At 47.5% G+C, this 24,361-nt stretch overlaps 1 protein-coding gene across 1 annotated transcript in view; it reads right to left on the bottom strand.

Moving 5' to 3' along the window:
- Positions 1-12,014: 12,014 nt before the first annotated feature.
- Positions 12,015-24,361, bottom strand: part of LOC306917953 (X-linked interleukin-1 receptor accessory protein-like 2) — a gene marked incomplete at its 3' end in the record, with an annotated part of 36,903 nt that continues 24,556 nt past the window's right edge. Inside the window, exons 4-5 of the mRNA XM_079530856.1 lie at positions 12,561-12,747; positions 12,015-12,168 (exon numbers count right to left, since the gene is read on the bottom strand). Coding sequence (XP_079386982.1) covers positions 12,015-12,168; positions 12,561-12,747 — 341 coding nt within the window. The remainder of the gene's footprint in view (positions 12,169-12,560; positions 12,748-24,361) is intronic.

Raw genomic sequence — 24,361 nt, 5'->3', positions numbered from 1 at the left:
TATAATGACAAATATAAATTGTAGTAGTCCACTGTGGGGTGGGCGACGGGCGTAGGGAACTGTGACGGACATTCAGCTGTGGGGTGGGCGTAGGGAACTGTGACGGACATTCAGCTGTAGGGTGGGCGTAGGGAACTGTGACGGACATTCAGCTGTGGGGTGGGCGTAGGGAACTGTGACGGACATTCAGCTGTGGGCTGGGCGTAGGGAACTGTGACGGACATTCAGCTGTGGGCTGGGCGTAGGGAACTGTGACGGACATTCAGCTGTGGGGTGGGCGTAGGGAACTGTGACGGACATTCAGCTGTAGGGTAGGCGTAGGGAACTGTGACGGACATTCAGCTGTAGGGTGGGCGTAGGGAACTGTGACGGACATTCAGCTGTGGGGTGGGCGTAGGGAACTGTGACGGACATTGTGCATTTGTTTGTTTAACTGTATGTAATGTGTTTTTTTGTGTTTTTTTTGTTATTATTATTATTTTTTGTATTTGTTCTGTAAATATGGACATTTCCTGAAAATCTTCAAAGATTTTGTTTGTATTTGTGCTGCCATGGGGAATAGTCATTTCAATTGTTTTGAAATGACTATTGTTGTTGTAAAGAAAAATCAATAAACATATGTTAAAAAAATAATAATAATGACAAATATATATCATCCTTGTCGGGTGGAAACCTCACTATGTCCACAACTGTTACTGTTACATTTTTTTCTTTTTTTTTACCCTATTCGGACAAACAAAGATTAAGCTTTGACGCAATGCAGAGCAACAAAGCCGTTGTATTTGCCTGTCGAGTTGTATCGCTTTTTTGACAAGCACCACTGGATCGAATCCCAGCTGATTCTCTGCTTTGGAAAGCTCTGTATGGAATTGACGCACCGTAGCCTGCAGGTGTTTGGGGGAAACTGGTGCCTGAACGGGGAGCTGTTATATGAGATTTATAACAATGTCTGTTTAAATGTTGAAGGAAGTGGGAGCAAAAACCAAAACGAGATATTTAGCCAAAGCTTGGCAGCCGCACACAGATTAAACCATTCTGGGCGGGAACCCCTTTTGGTGTTTTAAGCATTATGTTGTACTATATCTATAGCTGTTGAAAAATAGCAGATCTACAAGCTCATAGCGCGGCACTCGGTGCCGCGCTATGAGCTTGTAGGTCTGCTATTTTTGAAAAATCGTGAAAATGTGGCGGCAAATATATATTCTTTCAAAGTGAATGTTTTTAACTCAAATCTTTGCTTCGGGGGGGGGGGGGGGGGGGTCCCTGGAACAACACATATTCAGATGGGTGTCGGCGGCCAATTACATATATTTCTGGGGGTCCTTGACATGAAAATGTTTGAGAAACACTGACATAGAATGTCATGTTGTTGTTTCAGAAGACATTTGTAGAATCGCCATCAGGTCTAAATGGGTTAAACGGATGGACTCACGGCTGAGGTTGAGTGAACACTGGCGAGGTCTTTGACAACACGCCAAGCAGACCTCACTCCTGTAGGGTCTTTGACAACACGCCAAGCAGACCTCACTCCTGTAGGGTCTTTGACAACACGCCAAGCAGACCTCACTCCTGTAGGGTCTTTGACAACACGCCAAGCAGACCTCACTCCTGTAGGTCTTTGACAACACGCCAAGCAGACCTCACTCCTGTAGGGTCTTTGACAACACGCCAACGCCAAGCAGACCTCACTCCTGTAGGGTCTTTGACAACACGCCAAGCAGACCTCACTCCTGTAGGGTCTTTGACAACATGCCAAGCAGACCTCACTCCTGTAGGGTCTTTGACAACACGCCAAGCAGACCTCACTCCTGTAGGGTCTTTGACAACACGCCAAGCAGACCTCACTCCTGTAGGGTCTTTGACAACACGCCAAGCAGACCTCACTCCTGTAGGGTCTTTGACAACACGCCAAGCAGACCTCACTCCTGTAGGGTCTTTGACAACACGCCAAGCACACCTCACTCCTGTAGGGTCTTTGACAACACGCCAGACCTCACTCCTGTAGGGTCTTTGACAACACGCCAAGCAGACCTCACTCCTGTAGGGTCTTTGACAACACGCCAGACCTCACTCCTGTAGGGTCTTTGACAACACGCCAAGCAGACCTCACTCCTGTAGGGTCTTTGACAACACGCCAAGCAGACCTCACTCCTGTAGGGTCTTTGACAACACGCCAAGCAGACCTCACTCCTGTAGGTCTTTGACAACACGCCAAGCAGACCTCACTCCTGTAGGGTCTTTGACAACACGCCAACGCCAAGCAGACCTCACTCCTGTAGGGTCTTTGACAACACGCCAAGCAGACCTCACTCCTGTAGGGTCTTTGACAACACGCCAAGCAGACCTCACTCCTGTAGGGTCTTTGACAACACGCCAAGCAGACCTCACTCCTGTAGGGTCTTTGACAACACGCCAAGCACACCTCACTCCTGTAGGGTCTTTGACAACACGCCAGACCTCACTCCTGTAGGGTCTTTGACAACACGCCAAGCAGACCTCACTCCTGTAGGGTCTTTGACAACACGCCAGACCTCACTCCTGTAGGGTCTTTGACAACACGCCAAGCAGACCTCACTCCTGTAGGGTCTTTGACAACACGCCAAGCAGACCTCACTCCTGTAGGTCTTTGACAACACGCCAAGCAGACCTCACTCCTGTAGCCGTCGTAAAGACAACACGCCAAGCACACCTCACTCCTGTAGGGTCTTTGACAACACGCCAAGCACACCTCACTCCTGTAGGGTCTTTGACAACACGCCAGACCTCACTCCTGTAGGGTCTTTGACAACACGCCAAGCAGACCTCACTCCTGTAGGGTCTTTGACAACACGCCAGACCTCACTCCTGTAGGGTCTTTGACAACACGCCAAGCAGACCTCACTCCTGTAGGGTCTTTGACAACACGCCAAGCAGACCTCACTCCTGTAGGGTCTTTGACAACACGCCAAGCAGACCTCACTCCTGTAGGTCTTTGACAACACGCCAAGCAGACCTCACTCCTGTAGGGTCTTTGACAACACGCCAAGCAGACCTCACTCCTGTAGGGTCTTTGACAACACGCCAAGCAGACCTCACTCCTGTAGGTCTTTGACAACACGCCAAGCACACCTCACTCCTGTAGGGTCTTTGACAACACGCCAAGCAGACCTCACTCCTGTAGGGTCTTTGACAACACGCCAGACCTCACTCCTGTAGGGTCTTTGACAACACGCCAAGCACACCTCACTCCTGTAGGGTCTTTGACAACACGCCAGACCTCACTCCTGTAGGGTCTTTGACAACACGCCAAGCAGACCTCACTCCTGTAGGGTCTTTGACAACACGCCAAGCAGACCTCACTCCTGTAGGGTCTTTGACAACACGCCAAGCAGACCTCACTCATGTAGGGTCTTTGACAACACGCCAAGCAGACCTCACTCCTGTAGAGTCTTTGACAACACGCCAAGCAGACCTCACTCATGTAGGGTCTTTGACAACACGCCAAGCAGACCTCACTCCTGTAGGGTCTTTGACAACACGCCAAGCAGACCTCACTCCTGTAGGGTCTTTGACAACACGCCAAGCAGACCTCACTCATGTAGGGTCTTTGACAACACGCCAAGCAGACCTCACTCCTGTAGGGTCTTTGACAACACGCCAAGCAGACCTCACTCCTGTAGGTCTTTGACAACACGCCAAGCAGACCTCACTCCTGTAGGGTATTTGACAACACGCCAAGCAGACCTCACTCCTGTAGGGTCTTTGACAACACGCCAAGCAGACCTCACTCCTGTAGGCCTTTGACAACACGCCAAGCAGACCTCACTCCTGTAGGGTCTTTGACAACACACCAGGCAGACCTCACTCCTGTAGGGCTGTTCAACCGTCCCTTGAAAACAGTCGACTAAAACTAAGACGAAATATGTTCGTCGACTACCTTTTTCCACTGACGAAATCTAAATGGAAACTAAATGAAGCTAAGCTATCATGACTAAAACTAAGACTAAATACATATTCATATTACAATTAGTTGCATGGTGAAAATAGACGATCTGCAAGCTCACGACGCGTCGCGCTGCGACGTGTTGTGAGCTTGTAGATCGTCTATTTTCAGCAAGTGAAAATCAGCAAGTGAAAATCAGTCTTTACGACGGCATCAAGGCCCGCCAAGAACACATTTTGTTCGACTAAATCAACTGCAGATTTAGAACACATTCCAGGTGACTAAAACTAATGTGACTAAAACTAAATTAAAACTATTCAAGAGACTACTAAAACTTAAATGTGCTGCCAAAAACAACTGCTTGAAATACAGAATACAGAATAATATAAAAGAAAAGAAAAATACAGAATCGTCCCTTATCTGGGAAACTGAAAGACGTGTCCCTTTATTGAACTGACGAAGGACACTTGTTCCTAAATGGTAAATGGTGCATTTATATAGCGCCTTTATCCAAGGCGCTTTACATAGATTGTGCATTACATTCACCCATTCATACACCGATTGCGGCGGAAGCCATGCAAGGTCCCAACCAGCACATCGGGAGCAATTTGGGGTTCAGTGTCTTGCCCAAGGACACTTCGACATGTAGACAGGAGGAGCCGGGATACGAACCGCCGACCCATGGATCATTGGACGACCTGCTCTACCTCCTGAGCCACAGTCGCCCCGTCGTTCCTAGTTTTTGGGAATCAATCATTGAGAGTGTTGTTCTTATTTGTAGAACAAAAGATTTCCTGATTTTAAACTATCTTTTAACAGTTGACAGATGATGATGATATACACAGACAGTGCCGTAGGATGTATGCACAGGCGAACGCCCTCGCACGCAAGTTCACTATGTGTTCAGAAGCAGTTAAGATTACTCTATTTAGAGCTTACTGTACACCACTCTACACTGCCCACTTGTGGTCAAGCTACAATTAAGCAAGTATTCAGAAACTTCAAGTAGCGTATAACGATGCCATGAGAATTCTACTCAAAAACCCTAGATGGTGCAGAGCAAGTGAAATGTTTGTGGCTGTCTAACATGTACATTTGGACTGTTTTTTATTGGATGTATATTGTATTTTGTGATTTGTATGTTTTTCTATGGACCCTGAGTCTGCAATAAAGGCATTCATTCATTCATTCATTCATTCATTGACACACATCAGTACAAGTTCAAAGAGCTTATAAACACAATTGTCTGGTGGAAACATCATACGCACAAAACTGTTAACTTTTCAGGATTCAAATTCAAACAGTAAAGGAGTAAATTGCAGATCAACATTGTAGATCTGCTACTGTATGTTTTGATGCTTTTGTGTGACGCCGTAGTATTAATTTAATTTAAGATAATACACAGAAAGATGAAATATGGTGACAAGAGGTTTCTGTCAGACGACAACAATATACTATAATATCAGATCTTATACAGTTTCTACAGTCTACGTTGACCCTAGTGATTCAGTTTCTACAGTCTACGTTGACCCTAGTGATTCAGTTTCTACAGTCTACGTTGACCCTAGTGATTCAGTTTCTACAGTCTACGTTGACCCTAGTGATTCAGTTTCTACAGTCTACGTTGACCCTAGTGATTCAGTTTCTACAGTCTACGTTGACCCTAGTGATTCAGTTTCTACAGTCTACGTTGACCCTAGTGATTCAGTTTCTACAGTCTACGTTGACCCTAGTGATTCAGTTTCTACAGTCTACGTTGACCCACGTTGACCCACGTTGACCCACGTTGACCCTAGTCCCTAGTCCCACGTTGACCACGTTGACCCACGTTGACCCTAGTGATTCAACACATGGAAGTCAATGACCCAACCAAACCAAAGGGGTCGAGGCGGTTTTAGCGTGTTCCCTGTGGTGTGATGTGTCTTGTTGCACGTTGACCCTAGTGATTCAACACATGGAAGTCAATGACCCAACCAAACCAAAGGGGTCGAGGCGGTTTTAGCGTGTTCCCTGTGGTGTGATGTGTCTTGTTGCACGTTGACCCTAGTGATTCAACACATGGAAGTCAATGACCCAACCACACCAAAGGGGTCGAGGCGGTTTTAGCGTGTTCCCTGTGGTGTGATGTGTCTTGTTGCACGTTGACCCTAGTGATTCAACACATGGAAGTCAATGACCCAACCACACCAAAGGGGTCGAGGCGGTTTTAGCGTGTTCCCTGTGGTGTGATGTGTCTTGTTGCACGTTGACCCTAGTGATTCAACACATGGAAGTCAATGACCCAACCACACCAAAGGGGTCGAGGCGGTTTTAGCGTGTTCCCTGTGGTGTGATGTGTCTTGTTGCACGTTGACCCTAGTGATTCAACACATGGAAGTCAATGACCCAAACCACACCAAAGGGGTCGAGGCGGTTTTAGCGTGTTCCCTGTGGTGTGATGTGTCTTGTTGCACGTTGACCCTAGTGATTCAACACATGGAAGTCAATGACCCAACCCACACCAAAGGGGTCGAGGCGGTTTTAGCGTTAACTCCTTGCAACCGTTTGGACCCAAGGAGTTGCATGATGACCCTGACGTGGCAATCTGTGGCCGGCGCACAGTTATGACGTCACGATGTAGCGTATATGTGACTGATGCGATGACCGTGACCAGTTCCACTTCCACTTCCTGATGCGATGACCGTGACCAGTTCCACTGATGACCATGACCAGTTCCACTTCCAAACCATGACCATGACCATGACCGTGACCAGTTCCACTTCCAAACCATGACCATGACCATGACCGTGACCAGATCCACTTCCAAACCATGACCGTGACCAGTTCCACTTGATGACCGTGACCAGATCCACTTCCAAACCATGACCATGACCGTGACCAGATCCACTTCCAAACCATGACCATGACCATGACCGTGACCAGTTCCACTTGATGACCGTGACCAGTTCCACTTCCAAACCATGACCATGACCGTGACCAGATCCACTTCCAAACCATGACCATGACCGTGACCAGTTCCACTTCCAAACCATGACCATGACCAGAGAGAGAGAGAGAGAGAGAGATGGAGAGAGAGAGAGAGAGAGAGAGAGAGAGATAGAGAGAGAGAGAGAGAGAGAGAGAGAGAGAGAGAGAGAGAGATGGAGAGAGAGAGAGAGAGAGAGAGAGAGGGGTGTAATATACTGTATATTGTAGCTGCATAAACAGTAATGAGTTCATCAGTGTGACTCACTGCAACACATCCTTGTGACTCCATTGACTCACTGCAACACATCCTTGTGACTCCATTGACTCACTGCAACACATCCTTGTGACTCCATTGACTCACTGCAACACATCCTTGTGACTCCATTGACTCACTGCAACACATCCTTGTGACTCCATTGACTCACTGCAACACATCCTTGTGACTCCATTGACTCACTGCAACACATCCTTGTGACTCCATTGACTCACTGCAACACATCCTTGTGACTCCATTGACTCACTGCAACACATCCTTGTGACTCCATTGTCTCACTGCAACACATCCTTGTGACTCCATTGACTCACTGCAACACATCCTTGTGACTCCATTGACTCACTGCAACACATCCTTGTGACTCCATTGACTCACTGCAACACATCCTTGTGACTCCATTGACTCACTGCAACACATCCTTGTGACTCCATTGACTCACTGCAACACATCCTTGTGACTCCATTGACTCACTGCAACACATCCTTGTGACTCCATTGACTCACTGCAACACATCCTTGTGACTCCATTGACTCACTGCAACACATCCTTGTGACTCCATTGACTCACTGCAACACATCCTTGTGACTCCATTGACTCACTGCAACACATCCTTGTGACTCCATTGACTCACTGCAACACATCCTTGTGACTCCATTGACTCACTGCAACACATCCTTGTGACTCCATTGACTCACTGCAACACATCCTTGTGACTCCATTGACTCACTGCAACACATCCTTGTGACTCCATTGACTCACTGCAACACATCCTTGTGACTCCATTGACTCACTGCAACACATCCTTGTGACTCCATTGACTCACTGCAACACATCCTTGTGACTCCATTGACTCACTGCAACACATCCTTGTGACTCCATTGACTCACTGCAACACATCCTTGTGACTCCATTGACTCACTGCAACACATCCTTGTGACTCCATTGTCTCACTGCAACACATCCTTGTGACTCCATTGACTCACTGCAACACATCCTTGTGACTCCATTGACTCACTGCAACACATCCTTGTGACTCCATTGACTCACTGCAACACATCCTTGTGACTCCATTGACTCACTGCAACACATCCTTGTGACTCCATTGACTCACTGCAACACATCCTTGTGACTCCATTGACTCACTGCAACACATCCTTGTGACTCCATTGACTCACTGCAACACATCCTTGTGACTCCATTGACTCACTGCAACACATCCTTGTGACTCCATTGACTCACTGCAACACATCCTTGTGACTCCATTGACTCACTGCAACACATCCTTGTGACTCCATTGACTCACTGCAACACATCCTTGTGACTCCATTGACTCACTGCAACACATCCTTGTGACTCCATTGACTCACTGCAACACATCCTTGTGACTCCATTGACTCACTGCAACACATCCTTGTGACTCCATTGACTCACTGCTTCAGTGCATTACTGTGGTTCTCTCTCCATGTTGAGATAAAAAGCACAGAGAGCAATATTGTGTCTGTCGACTGACTTGTTGACTTGTTACTTTGCAAAGCAGTTATAATGTAAAGCAAATGGATTCAAATAGAAGAGACAGCATTTAGACGAGCTACCATTAAAGCTCAGATATAGAGGGTCTAAGTCTAAGAACCTGTCATTTTGCATAAGGCAGCGTAACAATGAGCATATTGTCCCTCCACAGTTCATATACAGTACAGAGTGGTTGCACGCACGCACGCACGCACGCACGCACGCACGCACGCACGCACGCACGCACGCACGCACGCACGCACGCACGCACGCACGCACGCACGCACGCACGCAGGAAAATGTAGATTGACAGCGTTAATGTGTCTGTCCACTTTTTGGAACATTTTGGGGGGCGTGGTTTTACATGTGAACCTTTTGGGGGGTGTGGAGGAGGAGTTGGAGGAGGAGGAGGAGGAGGAGTTTTACATGCAAACCTTTTGGGGGGCGTGGAGGAGGAGGAGGAGGAGGAGGAGGAGGAGGAGGAGTTTTACATGTGAACCTTCTGGGGGGCGAGGAGGAGGAGGAGGAGTTTTACATGCAAACCTTTTGGGGGGCGTGGAGGAGGAGGAGGAGGAGGAGGAGGAGGAGTTTTACATGCAAACCTTTTGGGGGGCGTGGAGGAGGAGGAGGAGGAGGAGGAGGAGTTTTACATGTGAACCTTTTGGGGGGTGTGGAGAAGGAGGAGGAGGAGTTTTACATGTGAACCTTTTGGGGGGCGTGGTGGAGGAGGAGGAGGAGGAGGAGGAGGAGTTTTGCATGTCTCGCTCCAAAGTCTCGTGGACCGCGGTGCACCTGGGGAGCAACGGGCTGACAGAGCGAGCGGTGCCGAGGCTGTGAAATGACCGAGAAGCTTGTGTTGTCAGAGAGAGAGAGAGAGAGAAAGAGAGGGAGAGAGAGAGAGAGAGAGAGAGAGAGAGAGAGAGAGAGAGAGAGAGGGAGAGGGAGAGGGAGAGGGAGAGGGAGAGGGAGAGGGAGAGGGAGAGAGAGAGAGAGAGAGAGAGAGAGAAAACTATGAAAGGGTGGAGGCAGTTCAAATCCTATCCTATTTCACTCATCACTGCTCATCATGGCACACTGGGTAAACACTGTGTGTGTGTGTGTGTGTGTGTGTGTGTGTGTGTGTGTGTGTGTGTGTGTGTGTGTGTGTGTGTGTGTGTGTGTGTGTGTGTGTGTGTGTGTGTGTCTAAGAACCTGTCATATTGCATAAGCATAACAATGAGCATATTGTCCCTCTACAGTTCATTTACAGTACATATACTGTGCGCACACACACACACACACACACACACACACACACACACACACACACACACACACACACACACACACACACACACACACACACACACACACACACACACACACACACACACACACTTCCAACTCGGTGCATTACTCACACTGTATGTTGACACTGTACTGGCCCTGTGGGTGGCGCCACTGGACACGTCAGCGTCCGCGTAATTAAACCACAATAATTGGACCTCCAAATTGTGGAAGCTACTAAATGCTAAAAGAAAATAATAATACATAATAAGTAGAGCACTAGTAAGTTACAGTTACGGTTTACTGCATGTTTGTTTGTTTGTTTGTTTGTTTGTTTGTTTGTTTACACTTAATGACACTTTTTGATGGCAAAATGTAATAGTGTGTTTTTAAACACTTAAACCGCAGCATCCGTATTGTTGTTGCTGGGAAAACGTTCCCTGAAAACAGTCAATCGGCTCGGCTGCATCGTGAGCTCGGCTGCATCGTGAGCTCGGCTGCATCGTGAGCTCGGCTGCATCGTGAGCTCGGCTGCATCGTGAGCTCGGCTGCATCGTGAGCTCGGCTGCATCGTGAGCTCGGCTGCATCGTGAGCTCGGCTGCATCGTGAGCTCGGTTGCATCGTGAGCTTGTCCATTTTCGCCGAAAGCTTATTTCCGCACGATAACAGGAAAACACAAATATACTAGTATAGAGCCCTGAGGGACTCCGGTCAACCATATAGGGTTTTAAGGGGTTATTACTTGATTTATTTTTTTCATCTAGTACTTGCAATGAGGAGTGGAAGTGAACCTTGTATTTTCCTAACGAATCCGAGTGCAGAGGGGCGTCGCCCGGGGAGGGGAGGAGGAGGGGTGCGTGGGGGGGGGGGCATATATGTTGGTGAACCAATAGGAGCCATGCATGCAGCGTCAGTTTCCAGCGCTGTAGTTTGAACCCACCCCTCTCTAGTTCTTGGAAAGGGCTCGTTCTTTCAGGCTATGGGCTCGTTCTTTAGGGTATGGGCTCATTCTTTCAGGCTATGGGCTCGTTCTTTAGGGTATGGGCTCATTCTTTCAGGCTATGGGCTCGTTCTTTAGGGTATGGGCTCATTCTTTCAGGCTATGGGCTCGTTCTTTAGGGTATGGGCTCATTCTTTCAGGCTATGGGCTCGTTCTTTAGGGTATGGGCTCATTCTTTCAGGCTATGGGCTCGTTCTTTAGGGTATGGGCTCATTCTTTCAGGCTATGGGCTCGTTCTTTAGGGTATGGGCTCATTCTTTCAGGCTATGGGCTCGTTCTTTAGGGTATGGGCTCATTCTTTCAGGCTATGGGCTCGTTCTTTAGGGTATGGGCTCATTCTTTCAGGCTATGGGCTCGTTCTTTAGGGTATGGGCTCATTCTTTCAGGCTATGGGCTCGTTCTTTAGGGTATGGGCTCATTCTTTCAGGCTATAGCCTCATTAAATTGTTCATGACTTTTTTTTGGGTCTGACAATAAATCATCAAGAAATATCTTATGATCTGAATACACACGTTCCATGCTCAACATGGACAAAACCAGACACAACTATACCGGAAACATTATAAGTGGAAATACCTAAAATACATTCAAATCAGACAAACAACTCTAAATAACCAAATAATCACAACGCAGTCAAATAAAAACAACCCCGAGAACACGAACAGAACCACTGTGAGCTAAACGTCGAGAAGCAGCAGTTGGTAAAACATCTCCATTATTATCCATCATCTTTTTAGAACCTAGTAGTTTGTCCAGTCATCCATCCCATATGGAGATGACACAGCTTCACACCTTCCTTCATCTTTCCCTGTAAAGTTAAATGTTTCCCTGCCATTGAATTGTCACGCAGGTGTGAGAAATGACACCATCCCACACCTGGCAAACGCTCCACTCTCTCCATGACAATTTTGCTTGGAGACTCCATCCATCCATCCATCCACCCATCCATCCATCCATCCATCCATCCATCCATCCATCCATCCACCCATCCATCCATCCATCCATCCATCCATCCATCCATCCATCCATCCACCCATGCATCCGTCCACCCTTCCACCCACCCATGGTGTCCTACCTGTGACCTTCAGCTGGGTGGTGCGTCTCACCAGCCTGGTCCCGTACTGCAGCTCACAGGTGTAGTTCCCTCCGTCACCCTCCATCACCTCTGGGATCCAGATGTGGGTGGTGTTGACCATGATGCTGCTGCGCCACTCCACACGCTCGCACTCCTGGAGAACCAACACGCACACACGCCAAAAAACAGGAAATCATCATCATAAAGGAGGTAAAAAGGGAAAAGAAAAAATATACAGTGAGGGGAAAAGGGGGTGGGTGGGGGATTCAGATTTTACGGGGGCCAGTTTTGAATTGCAGCCGTCCCTTTGAGAGCGGTTTTGAAGGAGTCAAGGGATTCGCATGTCTTAATGACTGTTGGTAGATGGATCACTATACCCTACCTTGTACCAGGTCATGATTGGCTGCTTGTAGGGCACCGTACCTTGTACCCGGTCATGATTGGCTGCTTGTAGGGCACCCTACCTTGTACCAGGTCATGATTGGCTGCTTGTAGGGCATCGTACCTTGTACCAGGTCATGATTGGCTGCTTGTAGGGCACCGTACCTTGTACCAGGTCATGATTGGCTGCTTGTAGGGCGCCAGGTAGTCGTGGATGTCGGGGCAGGAGATCATCTTGCTGCGAGTGATCTCGGCCTTCTCCAGGTGGCGGATCTTACTGCTGAAGCAGAGGCCCTCGTCAGCGCCCTCTACCGTCATGGACATGGACACCTTCATGCAGTACGTGGAGTTCCTGCACACACACACACACACACACACACACACACACACACACACACACACACACACACACACACACACACACACACACACACACACACACACACAGTTGTGACGTCAGAATCAGAATCATCGTTACCGTGACATCACAGCAGTGTAGATTTTGACAGCAAATTTGTATCTTGTTCTACCTTTAATATGTACTGGAAAAAGAGTGAATATCAAAAAAATCAAAATCTCTCTCCCTCTCTCTCTCTCTCTCTCTCTCTCGTACAGTAAGTAAGTAAGTAGGTGTCAGCAGAAGGAATGTAAGGTAAATGCCGTGCATGTAGGTGTCAGCAGAAGGAATGTAAGGTAAATGGCGTGCAGGTGTCAGCAGAAGGAATGTAAGGTAAATGCCGTGCATGTAGGTGTCAGCAGAAGGAATGTAAGGTAAATGGCGTGCATGGTGTCAGCAGAAGGAATGTAAGGTAAATGGCGTGCATGGTGTCAGCAGAAGGAATGTAAGGTAAATGGCGTGCATGCGTGAACAGAAGGAATGTAAGGTAAATGGCGTGCATGCGGTAGGTGTCAGCAGAAGGAATGTAAGGTAAATGGCGTGCATGCGTAGGTGTCAGCAGAAGGAATGTAAGGTAAATGGCGTGCATGCGGTAGGTGTCAGCAGAAGGAATGTAAGGTAAATGGCGTGCATGCGGTAGGTGTCAGCAGAAGGAATGTAAGGTAAATGGCGTGCATGCGTAGGTGTCAGCAGAAGGAATGTAAGGTAAATGGCGTGCATGCGGTAGGTGTCAGCAGAAGGAATGTAAGGTAAATGGCGTGCATGCGTAGGTGTCAGCAGAAGGAATGTAAGGTAAATGGCGTGCATGTAGGTGTCAGCAGAAGGAATGTAAGGTAAATGGCGTGCAGGTGTCAGCAGAAGGAATGTAAGGTAAATGCCGTGCATGTAGGTGTCAGCAGAAGGAATGTAAGGTAAATGGCGTGCATGGTGTCAGCAGAAGGAATGTAAGGTAAATGGCGTGCATGGTGTCAGCAGAAGGAATGTAAGGTAAATGGCGTGCATGCGTGAACAGAAGGAATGTAAGGTAAATGGCGTGCATGCGGTAGGTGTCAGCAGAAGGAATGTAAGGTAAATGGCGTGCATGCGTAGGTGTCAGCAGAAGGAATGTAAGGTAAATGGCGTGCATGCGGTAGGTGTCAGCAGAAGGAATGTAAGGTAAATGGCGTGCATGCGGTAGGTGTCAGCAGAAGGAATGTAAGGTAAATGGCGTGCATGCGGTAGGTGTCAGCAGAAGGAATGTAAGGTAAATGGCGTGCATGCGTAGGTGTCAGCAGAAGGAATGTAAGGTAAATGGCGTGCATGTAGGTGTCAGCAGAAGGAATGTAAGGTAAATGGCGTGCATGCGTGAACTAAAGGTAAATGGCGTGCATGCGTGAACTAATGCTTGCGTGCACGTCTTTGTTGTTTTGTCCCGTTGGAAGTCAGAGCTGCAGCTGGTCGCCTTTTATTTGCGTTTGAAGAAAACCATGAATTAAACATTTGCCAATTTCCCTCTCGCAGCGTGCGTGCCATGTCGTGTCAAGTTTAAAGGATTAAAATAAGCCTGTATATTAAAATGTAAACCAGCGTGCAAGCTAAGACAAATATACTCTCGGTGGGAACACAAGGATAATGTGGTGACAACTACATCGTGACCAAGCGTTATACTTCAGACCTGGCGTCTACATTTAGGGCATTATATTCACTTTGGTTTCTTCTTAAAATGTTCATACATTTTCAAAGGGTTGTTCAAATTGTTCAACAATCTACAAGCTCACTATAGAGGCTACTATGTATGACACATTGTGAGCTTTTAACCCTGTAACACCCAGCGTTGCAATAATACAACATATTTTAATTAATTAATTAATTAATTATTATTATTTTATTTTTTCACCTAAATGTCATCATTGATGTTCATTGCAATGCCATTGCAATGCCATTGGTCGTGATATTTGCATATAAATACCCCCCACAAATCCACACAAATTAAAAATGTCTCGACTCTGCAATTTTGAACATTTTTTTAACCTATGACCTTTAACCCTAATAAAAGTAAGTACAATAACTGTAATATGTTTTTTTGTGATCATTAGAATGTCTAGAACATGTTTTATTCATTATTGTGAAAGACATCCCCCAAATGTAAATCAGATATTTTATCCTTGACATGTTTTGAGAGGATGGCTAAAACAGGGCTTTCAAATGATAACCGATGGTATGCTATTTTTTTTAGCAACAACAAAAAAATAAAAAAAATACTCAAATCTTGTATACGGGGTGACTGCGGCCCAGACTGGATAGTTTCAGTTGGTTGGTGGTTAATAGCCTATACCAGGGGTTCTCAACCCGTGGGTCGTGAGCCCTCAGGGGGTCGCCAAATTATTTTGGGGGGTCCCCAAATTATTGAAAAAATGATTTTGTTTTTTTTGCAACTCAATGGCTGAAAAATGGAAATGAAGAGTTGACATAGTACACGTGGTGCATGCATACACTTTCCTTAATGATTATATCTGGTTTCAGTATTAATTTATGATGTATTTTCTCTATTATTAAGGTTATTTTTGCAGCCAGTGTGTATTGGTGGTGGGGAGGGGGGCGGGGGACGCGAGACATGGCCAAAGCATTTCCGGGGATCCCCAGCCAAAAACGTTGAGAGTGCACGGTGCACGCACATCCACACACATACATAATGGTCAAGAGGTGCACGCACATCCACACACACACACACACACACACACACACACACACACACACACACACACACACACACATAATGGTCAAGAGGTGCACGCACATCCACACACATACATAATGGTCAAGAGGTGCACGCACATCCACACATTTCACCTAATGGTCAAGAGGTGCACGCACATCCACACACACACACACACACACACACACACATAATGGTCAAGAGGTGCACGCACATCCACACATTTCACCTAATGGTCAAGAGGTGCACGCACATCCACACACACATAATGGTCAAGAGGTGCACGCACATCCACACACACCTAATGGTCAAGAGGTGCACGCACATCCACACATTTCAACGGGTGCAGGATCCAAAAGAATAAAGTTTCGGCCTCAACAACAACTCCTCTCTCTCTCTCCACAGCTTGGAGTGTCTCTCACAACAACTCCTCTCTCTCTCCACAGCTTGGAGTGTCTCTCACAACAACTCCTCTCTCCACAGCTTGGAGTGTCTCTCACAACAACTCCTCTCTCTCCACAGCTTGGAGTGTCTCTCACAACAACTCCTCTCTCTCTCCACAGCTTGGAGTGTCTCTCACAACAACTCCTCTCTCTCTCCACAGCTTGGAGTGTCTCTCACAACAACTCCTCTCTCTCTCCACAGCTTGGAGTGTCTCTCACAACAACTCCTCTCTCTCTCTCCACAGCTTGGAGTGTCTCTCACAACAACTCCTCTCTCTCCACAGCTTGGAGTGTCTCTCACAACAACTCCTCTCTCTCTCTCCACAGCTTGGAGTGTCTCTCACAACAACTCCTCTCTCTCCACAGCTTGGAGTGTCTCTCACAACAACTCCTCTCTCTCTACAGCTTGGAGTGTCTCTCACAACAACTCCTCTCTCTCCACAGCTTGGAGTGTCTCTCACAACAACTCCTCTCTCTCTCTCCACAGCTGGGAGTGTCTCTCACAACAACTCCTCTCTCTCTACAGCTTGGAGTGTCTCTCACAACAACTCCTCTCTCTCTCCACAGCTTGGAGTGTCTCTCACAACAACTCCTCTCTCTCTCCACAGCTTGGAGTGTCTCTCACAACAACTCCTCTCTCTCTCTACAGCTTGGAGTGTCTCTCACAACAACTCATCTCTCTCTCCACAGCTTGGAGTGTCTCTCACAACAACTCCTCTCTCTCCACAGCTTGGAGTGTCTCTCACAACAACTCCTCTCTCTCTCCACAGCTTGGAGTGTCTCTCACAACAACTCCTCTCTCTCTCCACAGCTTGGAGTGTCTCTCACAACAACTCCTCTCTCTCTCCACAGCTTGGAGTGTCTCTCACAACAACTCCTCTCTCTCTCTCCACAGCTTGGAGTGTCTCTCACAACAACTCCTCTCTCTCTCTCTCTACAGCTTGGAGTGTCTCTCACAACAACTCCTCTCTCTCTCCACAGCTTGGAGTGTCTCTCACAACAACTCCTCTCTCTCTCTCCACAGCTTGGAGTGTCTCTCACAACAACTCCTCTCTCTCTCTCCACAGCTTGGAGTGTCTCTCACAACAACTCCTCTCTCTCTCTCCACAGCTTGGAGTGTCTCTCACAACAACTCCTCTCTCTCTCTCCACAGCTTGGAGTGTCTCTCACAACAACTCCTCTCTCTCTCTCCACAGCTTGGAGTGTCTCTCACAACAACTCCTCTCTCTCTCTCCACAGCTTGGAGTGTCTCTCACAACAACTCCTCTCTCTCCACAGCTTGGAGTGTCTCTCACAACAACTCCTCTCTCTCCACAGCTTGGAGTGTCTCTCACAACAACTCCTCTCTCTCCACAGCTTGGAGTGTCTCTCACAACAACTCCTCTCTCTCTACAGCTTGGAGTGTCTCTCACAACAACTCCTCTCTCTCCACAGCTTGGAGTGTCTCTCACAACAACTCCTCTCTCTCTCTCCACAGCTGGGAGTGTCTCTCACAACAACTCCTCTCTCTCCACAGCTTGGAGTGTCTCTCACAACAACTCCTCTCTCTCCACAGCTTGGAGTGTCTCTCACAACAACTCCTCTCTCTCTCCACAGCTTGGAGTGTCTCTCACAACAACTCCTCTCTCTCTCTACAGCTTGGAGTGTCTCTCACAACAACTCATCTCTCTCTCCACAGCTTGGAGTGTCTCTCAAAACAACTCCTCTCTCTCCACAGCTTGGAGTGTCTCTCACAACAACTCCTCTCTCTCTCCACAGCTTGGAGTGTCTCTCACAACAACTCCTCTCTCTCTCCACAGCTTGGAGTGTCTCTCACAACAACTCCTCTCTCTCTCCACAGCTTGGAGTGTCTCTCACAACAACTCCTCTCTCTCTCTCCACAGCTTGGAGTGTCTCTCACAACAACTCCTCTCTCTCTCTCTCTACAGCTTGGAGTGTCTCTCACAACAACTCCTCTCTCTCTCCACAGCTTGGAGTGTCTCTCACAACAACTCCTCTCTCTCTCTCCACAGCTTGGAGTGTCTCTCACAACAACTCCTCTCTCTCTCTCCACAGCTTGGAGTGTCTCTCACAACAACTCCTCTCTCTCTCTCCACAGCTTGGAGTGTCTCTCACAACAACTCCTCTCTCTCTCTCCACAGCTTGGAGTGTCTCTCACAACAACTCCTCTCTCTCTCTCCACAGCTTGGAGTGTCTCTCACAACAACTCCTCTCTCTCTCTCCACAGCTTGGAGTGTCTCTCACAACAACTCCTCTCTCTCCACAGCTTGGAGTGTCTCTCACAACAACTCCTCTCTCTCCACAGCTTGGAGTGTCTCTCACAACAACTCCTCTCTCTCCACAGCTTGGAGTGTCTCTCACAACAACTCCTCTCTCTCCACAGCTTGGAGTGTCTCTCACAACAACTCCTCTCTCTCCACAGCTTGGAGTGTCTCTCACAACAACTCCTCTCTCTCTCCACAGCTTGGAGTGTCTCACACTCTGCTGAATTCTCACATGTGAACGAACGTCCTGCTCACCATATTTATACATGTTTATACATGTTTATATACGATGCCACAGAGAAGGATGACTTGTGTTTATTGCTTAATTGCGTCATCATGCTGTGCATGGAAGTATCTGCATTGGTTGTTTCTCCAATCGTTAATTATGCCCCTCCCCCCCACCCCACCCCCATTCTTAACCCATTAAAACCGGGAAAGTATCCCCGTGCCGTTTTAGATTTGAGAGTTGGCTGTTAAAAAATAGCATGTTGTGAACAATCTCTATTTTTTTAAACATTTTCGAAAACATCTTTGAAAGTGTCACTTTTTAGAAGTCATTATTTTGTAGAATTGCTGCCTCAGGTCTTAATGGGTTACACACCAGTCTGTGTGTGCGTGTGTGTGTGTGTGTGTGTGTGTGTGTGTGTGTGTGTGTGTGTGTGTGTGTGTGTGTGTGTGTGTGCATGCGTGCGTGCGCGTGCGTGCATGCCTGCACGACACGTGCGTGCATGCTGGTTTGTATCCGTTATAATGTGTGTGTGTGTGTGTGTGTACCCACATCTCTGCACTTGTCGTCTGAAAAGACAAATTTCCAATTACCGGAAATGTAAAACGAACAATAAATGAATCTGCTTATACTCATCTTGTAATCCCTCACCTCCTCCCCGTCGATAAATCAAAGCTGTGCGCTCTCTTCCTGCAAATTACCCGGCCCTGATGGGGGCATGGCGCGGGAGGGGAGCGCTGAGTTATGGCCCTAACCCAGTCTGGGCGGGAACCTCTTTTGGTGTTTTAAGCATTATGTTATACTTAAGCTATATTGAAAATAGCAGATCTACAAGCTCATAGTGCGGCACCGAGTGCTGCGCTACGAGCTTGTAGATCTGCTATTTTTGAAAAAATCTTTGGATATATATTCTTTCAGAGCGAACGTTTTTAACTCAAATCTTTGCTTCTGGGGGGGGGGGGTCCCTGGAACATGATATTTTCAGATGGGGGTCGGCGGCCAATGACATATATTTTTTCGGGGGTCCTTGACATGAAAATGTTTGAGAACGACTGACATACTGTAGAAACATGGGGTTCTTCAGAAAACTGTCAGGATTTAGAAGACATTTGTAGACTGTTCCTGGGGTCTCAATGGGTTAATGGAGAGTGATGTGTGGCGGCCAGCGGGCAGGGTGTTTACACCTGGACGGAGCAGCCTTTCATCTGACCATCCATCTCACTAACAGGCCTAGAGCCGCACGGCGAGACGGCCTGTTATACACCCCCCCCCCCCCCCCCGCACGGCGAGACGGCCTGTTATACACCCCCCCCCCCCCCCGCACGGCGAGACGGCCTGTTATACACCCCCCCCCCCCGCACGGCGAGACGGCCTGTTATACACCTAGATCCATTTGACATGCTCAGGATGAACAGTGTCCGCACGCACGCACGCACGCACGCACGCACGCACGCACGCACGCACGCACGCACGCACGCACGCACGCACGCACGCACGCACGCACGCACGCACGCACGCGCACGCACGTACCGCACGCACGCACGCACGCACGCACGCACGCACGCACGCACCGCACACGCACGTACCGCACGCACGCACGCACGCACGCACGCACGCACCGCACACGCACGCACCGCACGCACCGCATGCACCACACACGCACGCACCGCATGCACCACACACGCACGCATTTACAAACACAGGGCTGCAACTGTATGTATTTTATTCCATTGAGTAGCAGTAAAAGTATAGCTGCCCGCCGACACCACGGCCGTTGCTTTGTATACCAGTGGTTCACGAACTTTAGCAGATCTACAAGCTCACAACGCGGCGTGAAGTGACACGTTGTGAGCTTGTAGATCTGCTATTTTCACTACTACTTAAAATATGTTTTTTGCTTTGATTTTGATTTTATTTGAAACCACTGACTTCAAGCCAGTTACATTTGCAATTATAGGTTTATATTAATCACTGCACATAACTTCATAACTTGTGAAACTGAAAATCTTCCAAAAAGTCATAAAACATTGCAGTTATTATCTTGTGTAGGATTCCCCAGTCGGGTCACACCAACGCAGTGTTGTTTTCGTCGACTACTCTTTTTCCCTGTGAGGAAAACTAAATGGAAACTGAATGAAAACTAAGCTATGACTAAAACTAAGACTAAATATATCGACAAATTCGTCAACCAATTAAAACTAGACTAAAATGTTAGGAAGGGACTAGTGGACAAGAGATCCAGTATAAACAATTCTATAGTTGGTTGCATGCTGAAAATAGCCGATCTACAAGCTCGCAACACGTCGCCGTGCGACGCGTTGTGAGCTTGTAGATCGGCTATTTGTGCTATAAGTGTAAAAATCAGTCATTACGACGGCATCAAGGCCCTCCGAAATACATTTCGACTAAATCAACTGTAGATTTAGCCGACTAAAACTAGACTAAAATGTGACTAAAACTAAATTAAAACTATTCAAGAGACTATGCCTAAAACTAAAATCTAAATTTGCTTCCAAAAACAACTGCACCAAAGACTATAACAATGGTAACCTTAAAGGGGCATTCCACTAATTTTCAACATTTGACTATGTCATTAATATACCTTAGAGCTGTTGTGTGGAAATAATACAAAAGTTCCCCCATTCTGTGTTTCCTAAAACTGGAGATCTGAAAAAAGAATCATTAACATGGTGAAACACATCTTGATGATGTCATCAAGATGTGTTTCACCATGTTAATGATTTTTTTCATACTTACAGTTCTAGGAAACACAGAATGGGGGGACTTTTTATTATTTAATGTCTCTCTGCTTAGTTGGCACTCACGCAGCATCAAGGGTTGGGTCGGAGGTTAGGGTTAGGGGTAATTAATCATCAGGGTTGGGTCGGAGGTTAGGGTTAGGGGTAATTAATCATCAGGGTTGGGTCGGAGGTTTAGGGTTAGGGGTAATTCATCATCAGGGTTGGGTCGGAGGTTAGGGTTAGGGGTAATTCATCATCAGGGTTGGGTCGGAGGTTAGGGTTAGGGGTAATTCATCATCAGGGTTGGGTCGGAGGTTAGGGTTAGGGGTAATTCATCATCAGGGTTGGGTCGGAGGTTTAGGGTTAGGGGTAATTCATCATCAGGGTTGGGTCGGAGGTTAGGGTTAGGGGTAATTCATCATCAGGGTTGGGTCGGAGGTTTAGGGTTAGGGGTAATTCATCATCAGGGTTGGGTCGGAGGTTAGGGTTAGGGGTAATTCATCATCAGGGTTGGGTCGGAGGTTAGGGTTAGGGGTAATTCATCATCAGGGTTGGGTCGGAGGTTAGGGTTAGGGGTAATTCATCATCAGGGTTGGGTCGGAGGTTTAGGGTTAGGGGTAATTCATCATCAGGGTTGGGTCGGAGGTTTAGGGTTAGGGGTAATTCATCATCAGGGTTGGGTCGGAGGTTAGGGTTAGGGGTAATTCATCATCAGGGTTGGGTCGGAGGTTAGGGTTAGGGGTAATTCATCATCAGGGTTGGGTCGGAGGTTAGGGTTAGGGGTAATTCATCATCAGGGTTGGGTCGGAGGTTAGGGTTAGGGGTAATTCATCATCAGGGTTGGGTCGGAGGTTAGGGTTAGGGGTAATTCATCATCAGGGTTGGGTCGGAGGTTAGGGTTAGGGGTAATTCATCATCAGGGTTGGGTCGGAGGTTAGGGTTAGGGGTAATTCATCATCAGGGTTGGGTCGGAGGTTTAGGGTTAGGGGTAATTCATCATCAGGGTTGGGTCGGAGGTTTAGGGTTAGGGGTAATTCATCATCAGGGTTGGGTCGGAGGTTAGGGTTAGGGGTAATTCATCATCAGGGTTGGGTCGGAGGTTAGGGTTAGGGGTAATTCATCATCAGGGTTGGGTCGGAGGTTAGGGTTAGGGGTAATTCATCATCAGGGTTGGGTCGGAGGTTAGGGTTAGGGGTAATTCATCATCAGGGTTGGGTCGGAGGTTAGGGTTAGGGGTAATTCATCATCAGGGTTGGGTCGGAGGTTTAGGGTTAGGGGTAATTAATCATCAGGGTTGTTCATTTTGCTGTTAACTCTGAGAATGTCAACCAAGGGTAGCAGGTAGTTGTTCGATGGAGACCTCATTGGCAGAACAACATTTCAACACAACTTTGGAGGCGAAGGGATGTGTGGACTTCATCTGCCATTGTCATTCACATTACTCAATCATCACTCCCATTACTCACCTCCTACTTTGGTAGGAGGTGACAGGAGACTCATATTGTTCTGGTGCGTGCGTGCGTTTCATGAAGACAGCTGTGACCCCAGCAGTGCTGTGACAGGTTGATAAGCATCGACCTTGTCTCCTCGCCAGAGGTCAAAGTCTCATACAGCACCGTGGACCCACCCCGCACTACTCCACACTCCACACTTCAATTCAATTCAATTCAATTACACTCCACACTCCACACTCCACACTTCAATTCAATTCAATTCAATTACACTCCACACTCCACACTCTACACACCACACACACGCACACACACACTACACAGTACACACAGACATGCATGGAATCTGTTTTGATTGATCGCATATACTTATTAAATGTTTGCAAAAAACTACAGAGGTACAGTTATCCTACTATAAATGTGCCACGTCTCTGTCTGCGTGTGTGTGTGTGTGTGTGTGTGTGTGTGTGTGTGTGTGTGTGTGTGTGTGTGTGTGTGTGTGTGTGTGTGTGTGTGTGTGCGGTTGTAATGCACGTAACTCGAGAACCGTTTGCCCCAACGACTCATATTCGACACACGCGTTCCACACCCCCACAGGGAGTGCAGTGCCCGGTATCGAGTCGGTCGGACCCACGGTTCTCCAGAACCACCACAAAAGGCTCTGGTCAGGCTCTGCCTAATCAGCCTAATCAGCCTAAATCCCCTCACCATGTGCAATTATGTCCCTTCTGGCCCCAAAACTGTGGAATGCACTTCCCGTTGCAATCAGAACTGCAGCATCACTCCCGATCTTCCACCGTAGTCTGAAAACCCACCTTTTCAGACTCCATCATGGCCCATAGCACTTACCCTACCCCCCTTAGACAGCACTTTTTAGACTTAGATGGCATTTGAAAAAGACTTATAGCATGTCATGTAGACAGCACAATAATTGCATTGTATGTAGTCATAGCACTACATAGTATATATGTACAGCATAGTATAGCATATATGTATAGTTTATATGTATAGTGTCATTATATAGATATGTTCTAGTTACGTTCTTAGCTTACACATGTTTCTTGACAAATGCATTTTACATATGTGATGTATTCCCATGTTTTTGTTCTTGCTTAATGTAAGTCGCTCTGGATTAAGAGCGTCTGCTAAATGCCTAAATTGTAAATTGTAAATTGTAATTACCAGCCTCGGCCTCAGCCAATTGATTGCCATGGCAACCCCACAACCTGACAATTGATTACTTAACCACTCCACTTTTCACAGTCAGTTTGCCCTCTTCACACACAGGCAGACCGGCAGATACAGAGATCTCCATGTGGGACACAGGCAGATACAGAGATCTCCATGTGGGACACAGGCAGATACAGAGATCTCCATGTGGGACACAGGCAGATACAGAGATCTCCATGTGGGACACAGGCAGATACAGAGATCTCCATGTGGGACACAGGCAGATACAGAGATCTCCATGTGGGACACAGGCAGATACAGAGATCTCCATGTGGGACACAGGCAGATACAGAGATCTCCATGTGGGACACAGGCAGATACAGAGATCTCCATGTGGGACACAGGCAGATACAGAGATCTCCATGTGGGACACAGACAGACAGTTAAAACGGGTGACAAGTTGACAACGGGTATTATTAGGTTCCCAAGTTGCATCGTTCTCTAGTAGGCTGGTGGCCGACGGGCACGTACAGGTCTAGTGTACAGTAGGCCGGTGGCCGACGGGCACGTACAGGTCTA

The sequence above is a fragment of the Electrona antarctica genome (genome assembly GCF_951216825.1).
Source record: "Electrona antarctica genome assembly, contig: scaffold_262, whole genome shotgun sequence".
Classification (NCBI taxonomy): domain Eukaryota; kingdom Metazoa; phylum Chordata; class Actinopteri; order Myctophiformes; family Myctophidae; genus Electrona; species Electrona antarctica.
Note: the sequence above shows the minus strand (reverse complement) of the source record. Positions and strands in the feature narration are given on the sequence as shown.